At 42.6% G+C, this 15,191-nt stretch overlaps 1 protein-coding gene across 1 annotated transcript in view; it reads right to left on the bottom strand.

The window, feature by feature from the left end:
* Positions 1–863: 863 nt before the first annotated feature.
* The window catches only part of PRDM16 (PR/SET domain 16), a 433,122-nt gene continuing 418,794 nt past the window's right edge, over positions 864–15,191 (bottom strand). The window contains exons 13-17 of the mRNA XM_084651921.1: positions 11,557–11,726; positions 9,900–10,074; positions 5,921–6,151; positions 4,067–4,241; positions 864–1,148 (exon numbers count right to left, since the gene is read on the bottom strand). Of these exons, the coding sequence (XP_084508047.1) occupies positions 1,014–1,148; positions 4,067–4,241; positions 5,921–6,151; positions 9,900–10,074; positions 11,557–11,726 (886 nt within the window). The 3' untranslated portion in view covers positions 864–1,013. The remainder of the gene's footprint in view (positions 1,149–4,066; positions 4,242–5,920; positions 6,152–9,899; positions 10,075–11,556; positions 11,727–15,191) is intronic.

The following is a 15,191-nucleotide window of genomic DNA, read 5'->3' as shown; positions in this document are numbered from 1 at the left end:
TTCCTTAGCCACATGCTTGAGGAGTTGAGCTGCACTCATAAGGTTATTAAAAACAAGGATTTTTTTTAGCCATATTATCAAAATTATGGGGTAAATGATGGCAGGGTACTTGGCATAAGCAACCACCAGCAAACCAACACAAGGGCACAGGGCAGAGGTTTCTCCCCCAACATTGAAGAGAGAGCATTTGAAAGACCCTCTGGGAGAGAAACTACACAGTAGCTTTCTAGGGTCGAGCTTACGGGGCATTGTCTATGTATTTGTGTGCATGTATGAGCAGCCCCAGCAACGCTCCTTCTGCACCAATTATTTGTGCTCTTGGCAGAAGCTAGCTCTGTTTGGACATTGCACGTCAGGGAGCGTGGCTTCCCACAACAGCGACTCACAACAACAACACTTTGCAGTGTAAAGATGAGTGCTGTTGTGGGGGGTGCCGAATTTCACGCTCTTTCAAAGAGCCAAGTTAAGTAAAATGGGTCAAATTCACCATTCCTTGGTATAACGCTGGTGACTATATCAGAATTATACCAGGGATGGATCAGTCCTAGATCTCCCCCCCCCACACCCCAGCCCCCTTATGACTGCTATTCAACTGAAGTGAATGTGGTGTGTGAGGGGGGCAAGGGGTCGAATGACTTCAAGTTTTAGTTTATAAGCAGAAACCAGCTGGCTCAGTTATATTGTCTTGTAACTGTAAAGGGACCAGTATTTGATTGCACCATTGCAATTCACTTATGGTTTACACTATTCTTAGAGATGGTGGAATCCTAGGGCTGCTTCAGGGCTATCCAGTTTGGAGAGTTTCTTTCTAACAAATTAGAAACCAACAACTGTGGATAGATACAAATTCACGAATTGTAGGGTAGATGTGACAGGTTTATTCTCCCAGCCAAAAGCCCAGACGACTCCCTGCGGCCCTCTGATCCATCTTCTGCGTGCTAGAATTTCTGATAGGGCAGTCACAGCATCACCACCTCCTCACTTGGACTCTGAACCAGTGCCTTCTCGACCCGTCAGAGATGGTTGATGGGATTAAAGGTCCCCGACTCTGAGGCTGCTCCTGCCATGTTCAACCAAGCATCCAGATTATTCTGGGAAGAAGTGTGAAGGGGAGTGTTCTCAGAAAGGGACAGCATCATTGCATAAGCCTAAAGGAGGGGAAGAAGCAGAGGAAGGGGAATGGGTGAATACACTCTCCTGGGTCCTGGAATAATCCACATGAAGTATAGAATCATTCAACGATTTACATATCAGAAACTGGGGACAGTCAGTGCCATTCACTTTGGTGTGGGCTGGGAATCCTACCTGCCAATCAATACTTATGTTCACACATGAGGAAAACCCAAGGACCTTACCATAGAGTTTTACCAGGCAGCAGTGGGTTTAACTTGCTTCCTTCCTTGCACCTTGCACTTCATGACAAATGCTGACACTTGCATCTAGGCCCCTCTCCTAGAGGACATTACTTTTCCCACTGAACATATCCCGGGAGTTCTGGCCTTCTTTTTTCACATAGTTTTCAAAAGTGCATATGGAACAGTGTGCATTGCTGACTGAGTCGTGCCGATCCCCCCCACCTGGGCATGATAACTTTGCGGTACATCTGGGGAAGACAGGAGCTCATGCCTGTGAAACTTTGGCCTTCAGAAGTTATTGTTGACTCGTAAAAGGAGAAGTGTAAATGGGGGTTCAGATATATAAGACAAAAGTGACTCAGTGGAGATGAGCTTGTGCATGGCATGTTGTTTCATTTACTGAGCATTTCCATTGTGTCTGGAGGGAGCTGGAGCGTGTGTGAAGTTGTGTATGTCCATTTGGCAGTGTAAGCATGGTGTGTGTTTGCAGGCATGACTGTGTGTGTTCATTGCAGCACTACCAGCCGACAAAGCCTAGTCTGTGAATGCACAGAGACCACGGCTTTCTGTAGAGTAATTTGGTTGCTTTGCTGCTACCCAGGCCTTCTTCTCCTCCACTTTTGTTTGTCTCATTCATTTTTTGCATCTTGTCACAACCCAGGTCCTGATCCTGCAAAGATTTATGAATGTGCTGAACTTTGCACATTGTGAGTTAAAATCTAGGGAATTACCCATGGTGTGTAACGTTAAGTACGTGTATAAATCTTTGCAGGCTAGGGGCCCTAGATTGGACGCTCTCTTTACTGCAGATGTCTGTACAGTGCTTAGCACACATGTTATAAATAACAGTAATAAAACTTCCCCAAAACTCCAAATACAACTTCCCCCTCCCCCAAAGGAAGCTCAAATTCAGATCCAGTTCTCAGTCTCACCATTGTATCTCATGCTCGTCTGTATGTGCTGCAGGGCGTTCTGCTTTATGGGTGTTTGCATGGTTGTGTGCATTTCAATACTACAGTGACAGTGAGCCAAAATTGATAGAAAGGTAAGATTTCTGTGCTGGTCTGACCAGATAAATATTATTTTCCCACCATATTGCCTGCACGTAATACATGCAGAGCAGAGAATTTTAAATTGTCCAAGTTATATCATATCTGACAAAATGTAACGTCTTAGATCTCACTTACTACAAAATTACGTTAAAAAACAATCATGTGCCTGATCTAACATTGCCATCAAGAAAAATCAAGTTGTGCCTAAATAGTTAGTACACTCAGCGCATTAGTAGAAGGACACAGACAGAGGCATGCAGGTGGCTTGTGTTGAAAGTATAAATGAGCTCTTTTTTTCACTAGAAAAGAACTTCAGTGGTCTCGTCATAGCCAAAATACTCCCTTAAGTGCAGTCAAATCTGTACAAAATACCCACACTTCCAACAGGCAACCCCCACCTCAACATCCTGGCCCCAGTCTTAAGCAGTCACTATAAAGTAGCCTTAGGGTTTCCAGCACAGTCCCCTTTGACCTTTAATTAAAGACCCACCTCTATTAGGCAACTGCATTTAGTTGCATCTTTGGGTGATCTTTAACATAAATTGTATTATATTCCTGTTGCTTAGAGGACAGAACGACGCCAAGTACAGTAGCTAATCTCATCCCCAGTAAAACCTGAAGCAGAGGTAAATATACTCAAACCTGCACTGGTATTCTTAAAAGAAGCATTTGAACTATGTGGCCTCTTTTAAGCAGATAAGAACAGATGGTTAATGGCAAAAAGTTTGCAGGTTTTGTGCAGAGTGTTTCTCTGAAGCTTGTCTCAACGTATCCTCTTTGTTCTGGTAATGTGGCTGGACATCTCACAGAACGGCTCCCTCATGAGATCTGTTGCTGCTTTATTTGGACCAGGATGCAAACTTCATGAGAACAGAGCCCCTCATGCCATTTCTGCTTATGGCAAAACCAGCGAGCACAGAGCCATGCTAATTTAAAAAAAAAAAAAATTCCAAGCTCTTTCAAACTTCAGGATTTTGTTTTGAGTTTTGGAAGAAGGCCTGCATCAGCTTCTGCTGTGCCTGAACTGGTATGTCTTTTGATAAGAAGGGGGATTTTATCTTAAAGGTGCAGTGGCATTAGGTTTAAAGCTTAATGCACAAAACAATGGCATTTTCTAAATTTGCTTAAGATGATGCAATTCTCCAAGCAAGTCTAGAAACTATCATTCTGAATCAGATTTTATGTTTTTATTATTAAATCCTGTTATATTTTACTGCTGTTTCAAAGGGCCAGATGCTCAACTGGTGTAAATTGTCATTATTCCAGTGAAACCAATATATTCCAATATATACCAGCTGAGGATTTGGCCCAAAGTTTGTAACAATTGCATTATCATATTTCTATATACATTTCTATAGACAGATACAGATAGATAAACTACATCGCTATATAGCTATAAACCTGCACTCACTCCACAAAGTTATAAGGGTATGTGAAACTGATTATATACAATATGAGTTAACAATTCCCTCCCAACTCCTATTTTTCCTGGACTGCAACATGGTAGCAAACAGATGTGATTTACAAGTTAGTCTTCACCATCAGAATTCCAATTCAGCATGGACAGAACACAGACTTGGCTAAAGGAACCCAGCTGTTTGATAATCCCATGCTAAATGCTGGAGGTAAGCTCGATAAAATGTTCTGTCATATACCTACCTGGTTTTTAGCCTGCCTGTACAGAGTCTGTTTTATTGTCTCAGAGTCTAAGGTGGAATTAAACACATCTTTAACTTCAAATGCTTCCTCGGCTGCTTTGCGAAGATCCAGCCCCTTCCCAAAATTCGGCATCTGCTCCAAATCTAACAAGCCGGCTTCGTCCTCCTCAATACACCTGTACCAATGACCAGGGGAAGGGGTTGACCTGTTGTTAGCTCATCTCACCGTTTACAGTCTAACCAATGTGTGTGTTGCTAACTCAGTGCCTGCATGCACATACCATGGGGTTCTCACAAGCCACATGCATGAAGAGACAGACAGACAGGTGGACCAAAAAATGCACATGATGCAAGGAGCAAAGAAAAAGTGGAATGCATGGTTACGCACGTACATCTCAAGCATTAGTGCTACCATATGTTGTGTGGTTACCATTTTCATTCTGGTCTCCGATTCAGAGATGCCTGATTACTAGCTATTCCCGAAAGTTGGGGGAATAGAGCTACTGCACCAAATTCCCCAGGGTTTACAATAGGCTTAATTGGAAAACACTGACACACTGAAAAAACCCTTTGAATATAATAATACTTTGCATGATATGGCACTTTTCATCCATAGATATCAAAGCATCATTAGTGGATAGAAACCTGTGGCACAAGAGAGGCTAAGATCTATGATTTCAATAGTGGACTTCAATGTTGAGTGCCCAATGTTTTGGACCAACTTTAGATACTTACGGCCTGATTTTCCCAAACACCAACGACCCCAATGGAAGTCAGTGGGAGTTGCAGGTGCTCCTCCCCTCTGAAAATACTGAGAGTCAAAAATAGACTTTTCCTGAACATTTAGGCTTAAAGTAACTTAAGTGCTAGAGTGCATAGTGAGTCAATGGCAGAGTGACGTATAGAAGCCTGATTTCCTGCCCTATCTACAGGAGCATACTTTGGATGAACTTTGGCATGCCAGCTCATGGATGCAAAGCAACAGATTTTGTGAAAGGCAAGTCGGTAAGAGAGCTAACAGAAGGAGTGGATTCCATTTTGCACCATTGTTTATATCTTTACAATCAAACACTGCTATAGTTTATTGCGCTTTCTAATGTACAGTTATCCTAGGGTTCTTTCACGCTAATGTTCTACCTCATAGTGTAAACTACGTCTGCAGCAGATAGTTGCCTATTTTTGTTTACACAGCTTTACACTGGGATGCTTTGTATTATCAACCTGGATAGGCACCTGAGTAAAACAGAATACCAATTAAATGTTTCAAAAGTGTCCTTTTTGTACCTGCAAGTGTCTTCCTGGTGGTTTATGAACCAGGGTGCACAGCATGGATGGCACAAAAAGCAAACAAAGGCATGGGGACACATCCACTCTGCCCACACAAAGGCCAGCCGCACCATCTCATCTGAAATTAATGCAAGGCCTTATATCCTGAGACAAGAGGATGCTGCCATTTTGCTGCAGATAACATGGGTGGGGTAGTGGAAAACTGCCATTATCTAGATTTCCTTGCATCAGCTCTCTTTTCACTGAACAGGGTTTTAAAAATTGAGACATTGACACTGTGTCAGGTAGAAGAGTTCATGATACATTGAGGAGGCTGGTTTTTTCATGTGCTAACTGTTTGCCTTTCCCGCTTTGCATTTTTCAGGCCTTGTGTATCTGTCTTCTTATATTTTTGCATTTCAGTTTATTTATTTGTGCTCTCCACCATGGTGAAAATGAAGTTCCTAGGGCAAACTGGAGGTATGATTCATGGTTTGAAAAATAAAGTGATACCACCCATGACCTGCTAATGACACAGGGTGAGAAATCTAACCCCATTGTGCTTCCCAGAGGAAATGGCCCCACCCACCTTTGGGTATGGTCAAAGCTCATGGTGAGGGATGTGGGCTCTTCATCCTCCTCATCCTCAAACGTTCCTTGGGGCTCCGTCGTGGGTGATACTGTTTCATCCTGTGACTTCCCTGTCAAGCTGTCGTCATCTTCCTCCTCCAATTCTTCCTCCTCCTCATCCACATCTTCTGGTTTCTCATTTGCTATCCCATGACACTGGGAGTTGCTATCAACGTCTTGGATTTCTGGCCTGGAATGTTTGAGCACCGGGGAAGGAACCAAGATGTCAGTTGATAGCAGCAATTGCATTGCCATTTTGGTGCAAGATTCAGGCATTTAACCATTTATTTGTTATTTATGGTTCAGAATGGCTGGGGACAGAAAATACCTATTAGATAAGCTATTCCTTACCAATGCAAGATTGTTCTCTACAGTGTCTAAGAGCTAATGGAGTGTGTCAAATATATTCCATTCTTAAAACTAGATTTTGTCCAGCCTGGTTTTAAGTATCTTCACCCTTTGCACTGTAACTTCTGTGGGCCAAAGGCCATGTTTATCTCTGTGCTTATAGTATCAAAATAACCACTCGCCTATCAACAAAGCTCCACATTGGGATAGGTTTCATTACAAACTTTCCCTAACGGCCAACGTACATCTTCTTTTGCCCCATTGCCCCTTGCTATACCCATATGGACATAAGAGTAAGTAAGCTGTCAGCAAAATAAAACAAACCAGGTTAAGAGAACAAGATCCCATTTGGTAACAATATGTAGTTGGAACAGTCTGAGATGCTGCTAGATCGAATGATAGAAGTTTAATTTTAACATCTTCATCAAGAAAGTTTCCACAACCAAATTAATTATAAAATCAGGAACATCATTGTCCTGTTGCTTTTGTCGAATGTAGGTTACACTAATTACATGGAGGTCCCATACAAACATTTTTAGCTTTTTTCTTAAACCAAAACAAAAAAGCTTTCAAACTTGGTATCAGCATTGAATGGTTATTTGTAAAAACAACAGAGCAGCAGGGACATAATTACAACTGGCTCTGGAACGGAGTGACATTTGTACAACACAGAATGTCCTTTTGGGTTCCCCTGTAGATTAAATATCACTCAGTCAAAATAAGATTTAAAAAATTAAGGGGAAACTCAGATGTTTTCCAAGCCCTGGATCTTGTCACTCAGTCTAAACACATCATCAGCATGTTTGTTTTAGAGAATTTTGATCGATTTTCTTTAAGGTACAGGCCCAAATTTGATTCTCCCTCTGGATCAATTATACCAGCCTTCGAAGGAGTTCTCCTCTTGTCTATTTTTTTGTCTATATCAGGCAAGGTTGAAAGATTCCTAATTTCCCTCAGGAAATACAGTGAACCTTCCCCCCCCCCATTTTATTTCCACGTGTGCAATCTAAACAAATGCTCTGGTGAGAAGTCTGTATCTGAGATGGGGTTACTTTATCTTGCTTTCAGGGCTGACATGAAGGCAACAGAGTAGGGAACGAAATGGAAAACATGTCTAAATTTCACATGTTTACAAGCATCCTTGGTGAAGTGAAGTGTTTCATTCCACATGTAAAGTTCTAAAAGACTGTCGCAACTGTAGCACTGGCAAAGAACACAAGGCTGGCCTGCTGGTAAGTTCAGCGCTGAATGCAGCGTAATCATCCAGCATCAGCACAATTTGTTCTTTGTTTATGAACGCAACAGAATATCCAGGGCTGGGTTCATGAGTGATGGAGAAAACGAAGGGAGCCATAGGAATAGCGCTGGGCAAACACCAAACTTTTTTTCCCCAGGAAAAAATAAACATTTGGCAACATCTAAACATTTGGCAAATTCTGGTCAGTTTCACCTAATTGTTGATTTGGGGACTTCCCCCCTCCTACCAAAAAAGGAAAAAATAATCTGAAAAAAAGGAAACATTTTGATTGGAAATTTTTTTCTATTGAAACATTTCAATTTTTTTTTGTTTGAAACAACTTTGTTTAAAAATTTCTTTTAATTTTACTTTAAATATCAAAAGGGTTAAAGAATAGCAGAGAGAAGAACAGAACTGAAATGTTTCATTCAACCCAAAGCAATTTTTTTGAACTTTTCAGTTTGCCAGAAATTTCTAAAATATTCCTGTCCTATGTGAAACAATTTTTTTTTCCTTTTTGAAATTGCCATTAAATTGAAAATGACGTTATTCACCCAGCTCTACTTGGGAAGGGGGACTCAATGTAGCAGTGAGCCCGAGATGCCAAGTGACTTTTGATGGGAAGGGGATGAAGGGGGAAGTCAAAGGGACAAATTAAGACTTGCTGTGAGCCAGTGCAGTTCCACAGAAGCTAGCGGCACTCACCAGAGGTCTAAATTTGGCCCAAGGAGTGCAAAGTGTGGAAGGACAGAGAGCTCATGTCTATTCTATACAAACAAGCTATGAGAGGTTGAAAAGGGAGTCTGGGTGGGAAGGGGCTTGTTGGAAGCATCTATATGGGGAGAGGGCGATAGTTTTCTGAAGGGGCTGCACTTTGGTGGATCTGGGCCACATTTCCTGTTAAGCCACTGCCATTAACGAGCCTGTTCTGAAGGGCTCTCTTTGATGGGAGGGGGATTTTTTTATGTGGATCATGTTTCAGGTGAAAAGGGTGAGGCCATTTACCTACGTCTGCTTCCATGCTGAGGTCTAAGCTCAGCCTCAGCGATGGAACACAGCACTCGGTTTATTTCCATCCAGGCAGGGTCAAAAACCAAGTCATTACACACGTGGCTTTACTGACACCTACGACGGTACATTCCTCCTCATCCCTGCTGGCAGTCTTGAACCAAAACCCAGATCTGGTGCTTCTGTGCTCCTTTAGCAATCTCCTGGCTTCGGTGAGATGGTCTGAGTGGTTGGAGGGGGACAGTTCAGCAATAACGGATATTTTTAGGTAGGGGAGAATGAGGTTTTCACAAGTCGTTCGTATTGGGGATAACACTGCAGAATACAATCAGCTCCCGCAAAGCTGCATTTGCTCCAAATTTGCCTCCACTAATTGTTCTGTGGCCATTTCCCCAGGCTCGAGTGGTTTCACACTGAAGGTACATTAGGGTATGTCCACACTGCAAAGGAAAACCCGGGGCAACAACTCTCAGACCCTGGGCCAATTGACTGGGGCTCATGGAGCTAAAAATAGCAGTGTAGACCTTCCTGCTGGGATGGGAGCCTGGGCTCTGAGACTTGGTGCCGTGGCTTTTCCCGTGCCGCATTGGACCCTGTGACACTTGGAGCTGGGTGATGAAAGGAATTAAAGATATATGGTGGCCAGGCCTCTGGAGTAGAAATGCACCAAGAGGAGTTGCAGAACTCTCCCAAGAACAATATTGATCCCAGAGGCAAACAAGAAACTAAACGTCTGTGTATCATGAAAGTCAAAGAAGACCAGACTCTTAAACCAAGGCTGAGTTTTGAAAAGTGAACCTCTTGACATATGATGAGTGTCTGATTCTTCCTCAGTAGTGCCCTTCCCCACTGAATTCTGTGCTCATGGGAGGGTCCTCCACTTACACTCGCTCCCAAAGACAGCACTTCCTTTCCTCACACGCTGCACACCAGTTTGAGCTGTACCACTCATTCTGTGACAGGAACTTTGGCTCCTTAGAGACTTAGACTTCTTTTACAGAGCTTTCCAAGGCTTTTCTGCTAACCTGATGGATCACTTGATGGTTACCTGTTCTGTTCATTCCCTCTGAAGCACCTGGCACTGGCCACTGTTGGAAGACAGGCTACTGGGCTAGATGGACCTTTGGTCTGATCCTGTATGGCCGTTCTTGTGTAATTTCTGCCACAGACAGAAAAGAATTGGGACGCTCTGTATAAGGAGTCTAAGTTGAGTGCCTTGCGGGATTCTCATTATTACTCTAATCTCTTCAGACTATTTGAAATCAAGCCCTGAACATGCAGATGGCTGGCCAGCCTTTGAACAGTCTGGTAAGAAGTGTCCATTAGTGTGGCTTTGTTTGTTTACCTTTTATCTGTTAAAGTTGATGCTTGATTCAACTCGCTATTTGCAATAAAATTTCTGATTTCAGAGAAATACGAGTCCTCTTTCTCATCTAAAAGTGCATGGTTGTCTGGCTCCGAGTTTGGGGAGGAGGCACTGGTCCCAAGGTGGTTAGTAATGACTCCAGAGTGCTGGCTCACTGCACAGGGGACAAGGGACAGGAGAAAGAATCAGATATTGCCAACACTGCTCTCAACAGAAAACAAGGAGGAAAATTAACGCAATAAAGCATTTACTGCATGGTAAGAATTTACATTGAAAGAAAGTTTCAGGAAACAAAAATCTTGGCAGAAAAAGTGATATCTTCCAAAAGTGAATGTGCACAGAGAGACATAATTAGTATCTGTACAGGGACGGGAAATATTATTAAGTACTGTTATCTAGCTATCCTAGGTTCTTCACATAGTGCACAGTCAACCTATGGAACTCCTTGCCGGAGGATGTTGTGAAGGCCAAGACCATAACAGGCTTCAAAAAAGAACTAGATAAATTCATGGAGGATAGGTTCATCAGTGGCTATTAGCTAGGATGAGCAGGAATGGTGTCCCTAGCCTCTGTTTGCCAGAAGCTGGGAATGAGCGACAGGGGATGGATCACTTGATGATTACCTGTTCTGTTCATTCCCTCTGGGGCACCTGGCACTGGCCACTGTCGGAAGACAGGATCCTGGGCCAGATGGACCTTTGGTCTGACCCAGAAGGGCCATTCTTATGTTCTTATTTTCTTATCTGCCCCCCCACTACTGCAGTATCTGAGCACCTCGCAAGCTTTAATGAATTTATCATCACAGCACTGTGGGCAGGTAGTTATGGTTCCCATTTGACATATGCAGGAACGGAGGCATGGAGAACTGAAGGGCCAGAATTTTAAAAGTATCTAGGCACCTAAAGGTACAGATAGGCACCTAATGAGATTTTCAAACATGCCCAGGGCACTTTTGAAAAGTCTTATGGGGCTTCAATACCTTTAATAAGTGACTTGCCCAAGGTTACACAAGGAGGTTGGGACAGAGCAGGAAACAGAATCCATGTCTCCGAAGTCCCGACCCAAAGCACTGCACCACGCTTCCTCTCTGTTACTATGGAGTTAGCAGTTCTAAATAATACGTCAAGTTCGTACTGTCACATACACAGTTCAGTATTACTGGCATTTACGGTATAAAAACATTGGAGAAGAAGAATTCATTATAAACTTCTGTTTCTATTTGCTTGTAGCTTTTTGAAGAAATTTCTTCTTGGCTGATAGTTCATATATTGGGTTTCAATACACAGGTTCCTTCTCTCTCTTTGTGGGGTTGGTTTGTTAGATTTTTGCTTATGTGAAAAACAACTTATCTGCTTCCGTTATGTGAGCATCTAAAAATATATTATTTCAGCTTTAAAAAAGTTTGTGTGTGTGTGTGTGTGAGTGAGTGAGAGACAGAGATACACAAACACATTTCTTTGTAATTTTAGAAATGCAACATCTAAAATAAATATTTTTCTTTTGCTGACCACTAATATGCATGTACAAGAATGGATATTTCCATGAAGATTCTCACATGTGACCCAGAGTGACTTAAACTGAGGATTTCTCTCTCCAGTGTCCCGAACAGAATTACACAGCAGGGTTGACTCCCTACCTGGCACATTCTCATGTTCATGCTTCTTAAGGTGTCGGTCCAAGTTGGTCTGCTGCCCAAAGCATCGGTTACACAGGTGACATTTGAATGGCTTCTCCTTGTTATGGATGTTTCGAACGTGCCGCTGGAGGTTAGAGGAAATGCTGAATGACCTGTCACAGTATTTACACCTGAAAAATAGAAGCAAATGCCAATGAGTGCAACCGAAGGGGGAAAAAAAACCTACCATCAAACATTGCTCTATAAATCTTTATTTGACTGTGGACCTGGAAAGCATGGGGCATTAATCATCTCAGACAATTCTGATATTAGTATTATTCAAGATGCAGAAAGAAGGGGTTAGGATTAATTAAGAGGTTAGCCAGTCCAAACAAATAGGAACTTAAAAGTAAATAATTACTTTTCCATGTACCACCACAAAAGGAGAATTTATGTCTCTCAGGTTTCTTATTTTGTAAAGAAAGAAGAAGGGGGAGAAGGAGATAGAAAGGAAGAGAAAGAAAAGCCCATTAACTCGTAGATTTACAAGTGACAGTCATTTGGAGATAAAATAGGCTAGTAATTTTTTGTGAAATTTCTAAAGGGCTGAAGGAACAAAGAGGCGCTCGAGGTGTAGGCCTATTAGAATATAATTTAAAATAATTAATTAATATGTATATTGTGGTAGTACCCAGCATCTGCAAAATAATCTCCAGACACAGAGGGAAATGCACTCCCTGCCCTAAGGAGTATATGCAATCTAAAAATAAAACTATGATTTATTTAGCAAATGATCACGCAAACCAGAAATGGCATTTGTAAAGGTGGAGGAAACCTACCCATTGGTGGGAAGTTAGTGAATGTAAGGAGCCATGGAAAAGAGCATTGGGAAAGATTCTCCCTTTCAAATAAGTCTCTGCAGAACCCACAGTTGATGTGTCAGCAGTTCATTTCCAAACTACGCTCCAACACACTTTATGTTCAATGTCTTTGAAACAAAGTAGGAGTATAGAGGCTTTTGCAAATGCAATGGCTTTGTGAGCCCAAACCCTCTGCACTCACTTGTATTGAGGAACAAGAATGTACCTAACTTACTGAAGAGGGCAGCTCTGAGCCACAAGGAAGGGTTTCAATATTGAAGATATCAAATGTTAAGTCCTTTTTATATCAGTCTGAATCTCATCAAGTTTCCTTTCCCCAAGTCCCATCACCACAATCCGCAACAACAGTGGAATTCTTTCTCCTCTGTGGACTTTTGCAAATCGTTTAAACTTTCTGGACCAATTTCTGCACTCACACCAGCATAAATCCTGAGTAACTATACTTACTTTAAAGGGAGTTGCTCTGGATATATACGGGCATAACCAAAAGCAAAATTTGGCCCATTAAACCCAGCTCCTGCAGAACACAACATAAACCCTGCTGTTGGCCAAGTCTTGTTAATTTTCTGAATGTTCCTAGTCCCATTTACTTCAGTGAGAGGCCTTGGGTGTGAGGAAGGCAATCAGGGTTGGACTCGGTTGTACCATTTAGCTCTGAAACTAGATTCAGCCCACCAGTAAGACATAATGTTGTTTTTTTAAAAAACATAAAAGATTCAAATGAGGGAGATGTGGAAGTGTCAAAAATCTATGCTAGGGTGGCACACACACCTTCTGGATGTGCTGCAGCTGTGCCTGTGGCTTGGTCTCTAAAAATATATTCATATTATTGTTGGAAGTAACAGAGATAGACAGTATATATGAAACTCTCCCTCCAAATATTTATGGATTCCACATCCACCTCTGTGTTCCCTACTGTTAAATCACAAATGAGGATCAAGACATTAGCTATAATGTAACTTCATCCTCAACACACGAGGAAACGCACCCAGTCTTTTGCTTTATCACATTTTTTTCAAACTGCCTTTCTCCAAAATTCTTTTCCAAACACATTTCTTTTTTTAACTCAACTCTTACAACATGCAAACTGACTCAGCGATGAAAACAGAGCACGCTGCCTCTTTGGACGCTTGCTTTTGTTGACAACAAGAAAGCCAAAAAACCCATGTTCTGTATTGATGACTCAACATGCACAAGTTTTGTACAGCGCCCTTTCCCTCCCCCAAATTGAAGGGTCTGATTTATATTTATATTGAGCATCTGCGGCTTCTACTGACGCCACCTGAAGATGAGGGTGCTCATGACTTCTTGTAATCAAGATTAAAAGGTCCAAATAACAACATGTCCCGATTATTCCATAGACACCTGGCTACCAATTCTTCCTCTTTGTTTTCTATTCTTTGGAACTATAGTAAGAAAGGACAATTAAGAACGTATGCCTTTTGGCTCATCAGTGTCATATTTTTGTATGTACACAATACCCACCTACACACAGAGCTAAACACACCATAAATAAACAAAGGTGATGCTAAAATTGGCAGGAACCCCCCAATTAAACCAACCCAAAAGCATGTTAAGCCACTCCAAGAAACTCTCTATTAGCTGAATGAACAACTGCCGCTTCCAAAGAACAGGCCGTCACACTGAGAAATTGAGTTCGAACAATGTGTGTGCTGTAAAACAATGGAGAAATTCTCAGAAATTCACAAGGTTTGACTAATCAAGGGATTTGAGGGACGCTGTCCATGGGTGAGAGTGTTTGGGAGGAGGGAGGGGCACACACACCATAGCTCTGGCAGTTCCCACAGTGGGTATGACCACAGATCACACCGGCAGGTCAAACGTCACTGGAAGTGCAGGAAAGCAACACCCCAAGGTCACTCCTGTTTTGATTCGAAGGTCCATCAACCCTTACCCTGGCTTCAGGCTTCTAGCAATATAAAAAGGAAGGGGACAGGGACACTGTAGAATGACACAGATCTCTAGAAAGGGACACAGGTCATTTAGCTTCTTGAATGCAGAAGCTTCTACCTCTCTGGCCTTGACTTCTGCAAAGTTGCCCCCCTAAGGTCCGCTCCAAATGCTGGTAAGACTAGCCTTCTGGCTACTGCTCCAGCCACATGCTCTGACTACCACTACTCTGGCCACTGCGCTCCAAGTAGCTCTTAACTAGCTGCTCCGTCACCTCCACACCAAACACAAGCTTCTTGTCTTTGTGTTCAAGGCTCTTCACAACTGAGCCCTGCCCCACTTTGCTCTAATAACCTCTCCTTAGCATCTCCCTCCTTCACTCAGGCAGCGACACCAGCCTTTGCTGTCCACCAGTCAGTGTCTTGTGGATTGGAAATACTCCTTGATAAAAACCCATACAGCTTATTCCTCATCCTCCCTCAAATCCCTCCTTAGAGCTCCCCACACCACCCTGCCTGCTGAGCGTGACTAGATTGGTGAGAACTCCTTCCCCGGCCTTCCTTTTCCTGCTCCCTTACTCTTCCTGACTCTACCATTCCTCACCCGACCTCTACCCGCAGTTAAAAAATTAAACCCCATCCAAACATGTAATTCCCCAAGTGGTGCCAATTGCTCGTATGTTATAACCCAATCCCTTCTGTCTGCTCTGTGTCTTTTAGACTGTATGCCATTTGGGGTAGTGACTGCCTCTTATCTGTGTTTGTACAGTGCCTGACACAATAGGGCTTCAGTCCTCACTGGGGCCTCTGACTGCTACCATAATATAATTGTTTACTGCTGCTGCTGTTATTGTAGGTCTACTTG

The sequence above is a fragment of the Lepidochelys olivacea genome, assembly GCF_965140295.1.
Source record: "Lepidochelys olivacea isolate rLepOli2 genome assembly, chromosome: 18".
In the NCBI taxonomy this organism is placed as follows: Eukaryota; Metazoa; Chordata; order Testudines; family Cheloniidae; genus Lepidochelys; species Lepidochelys olivacea.
This window is presented reverse-complemented; position numbering and strand designations above follow the sequence as displayed.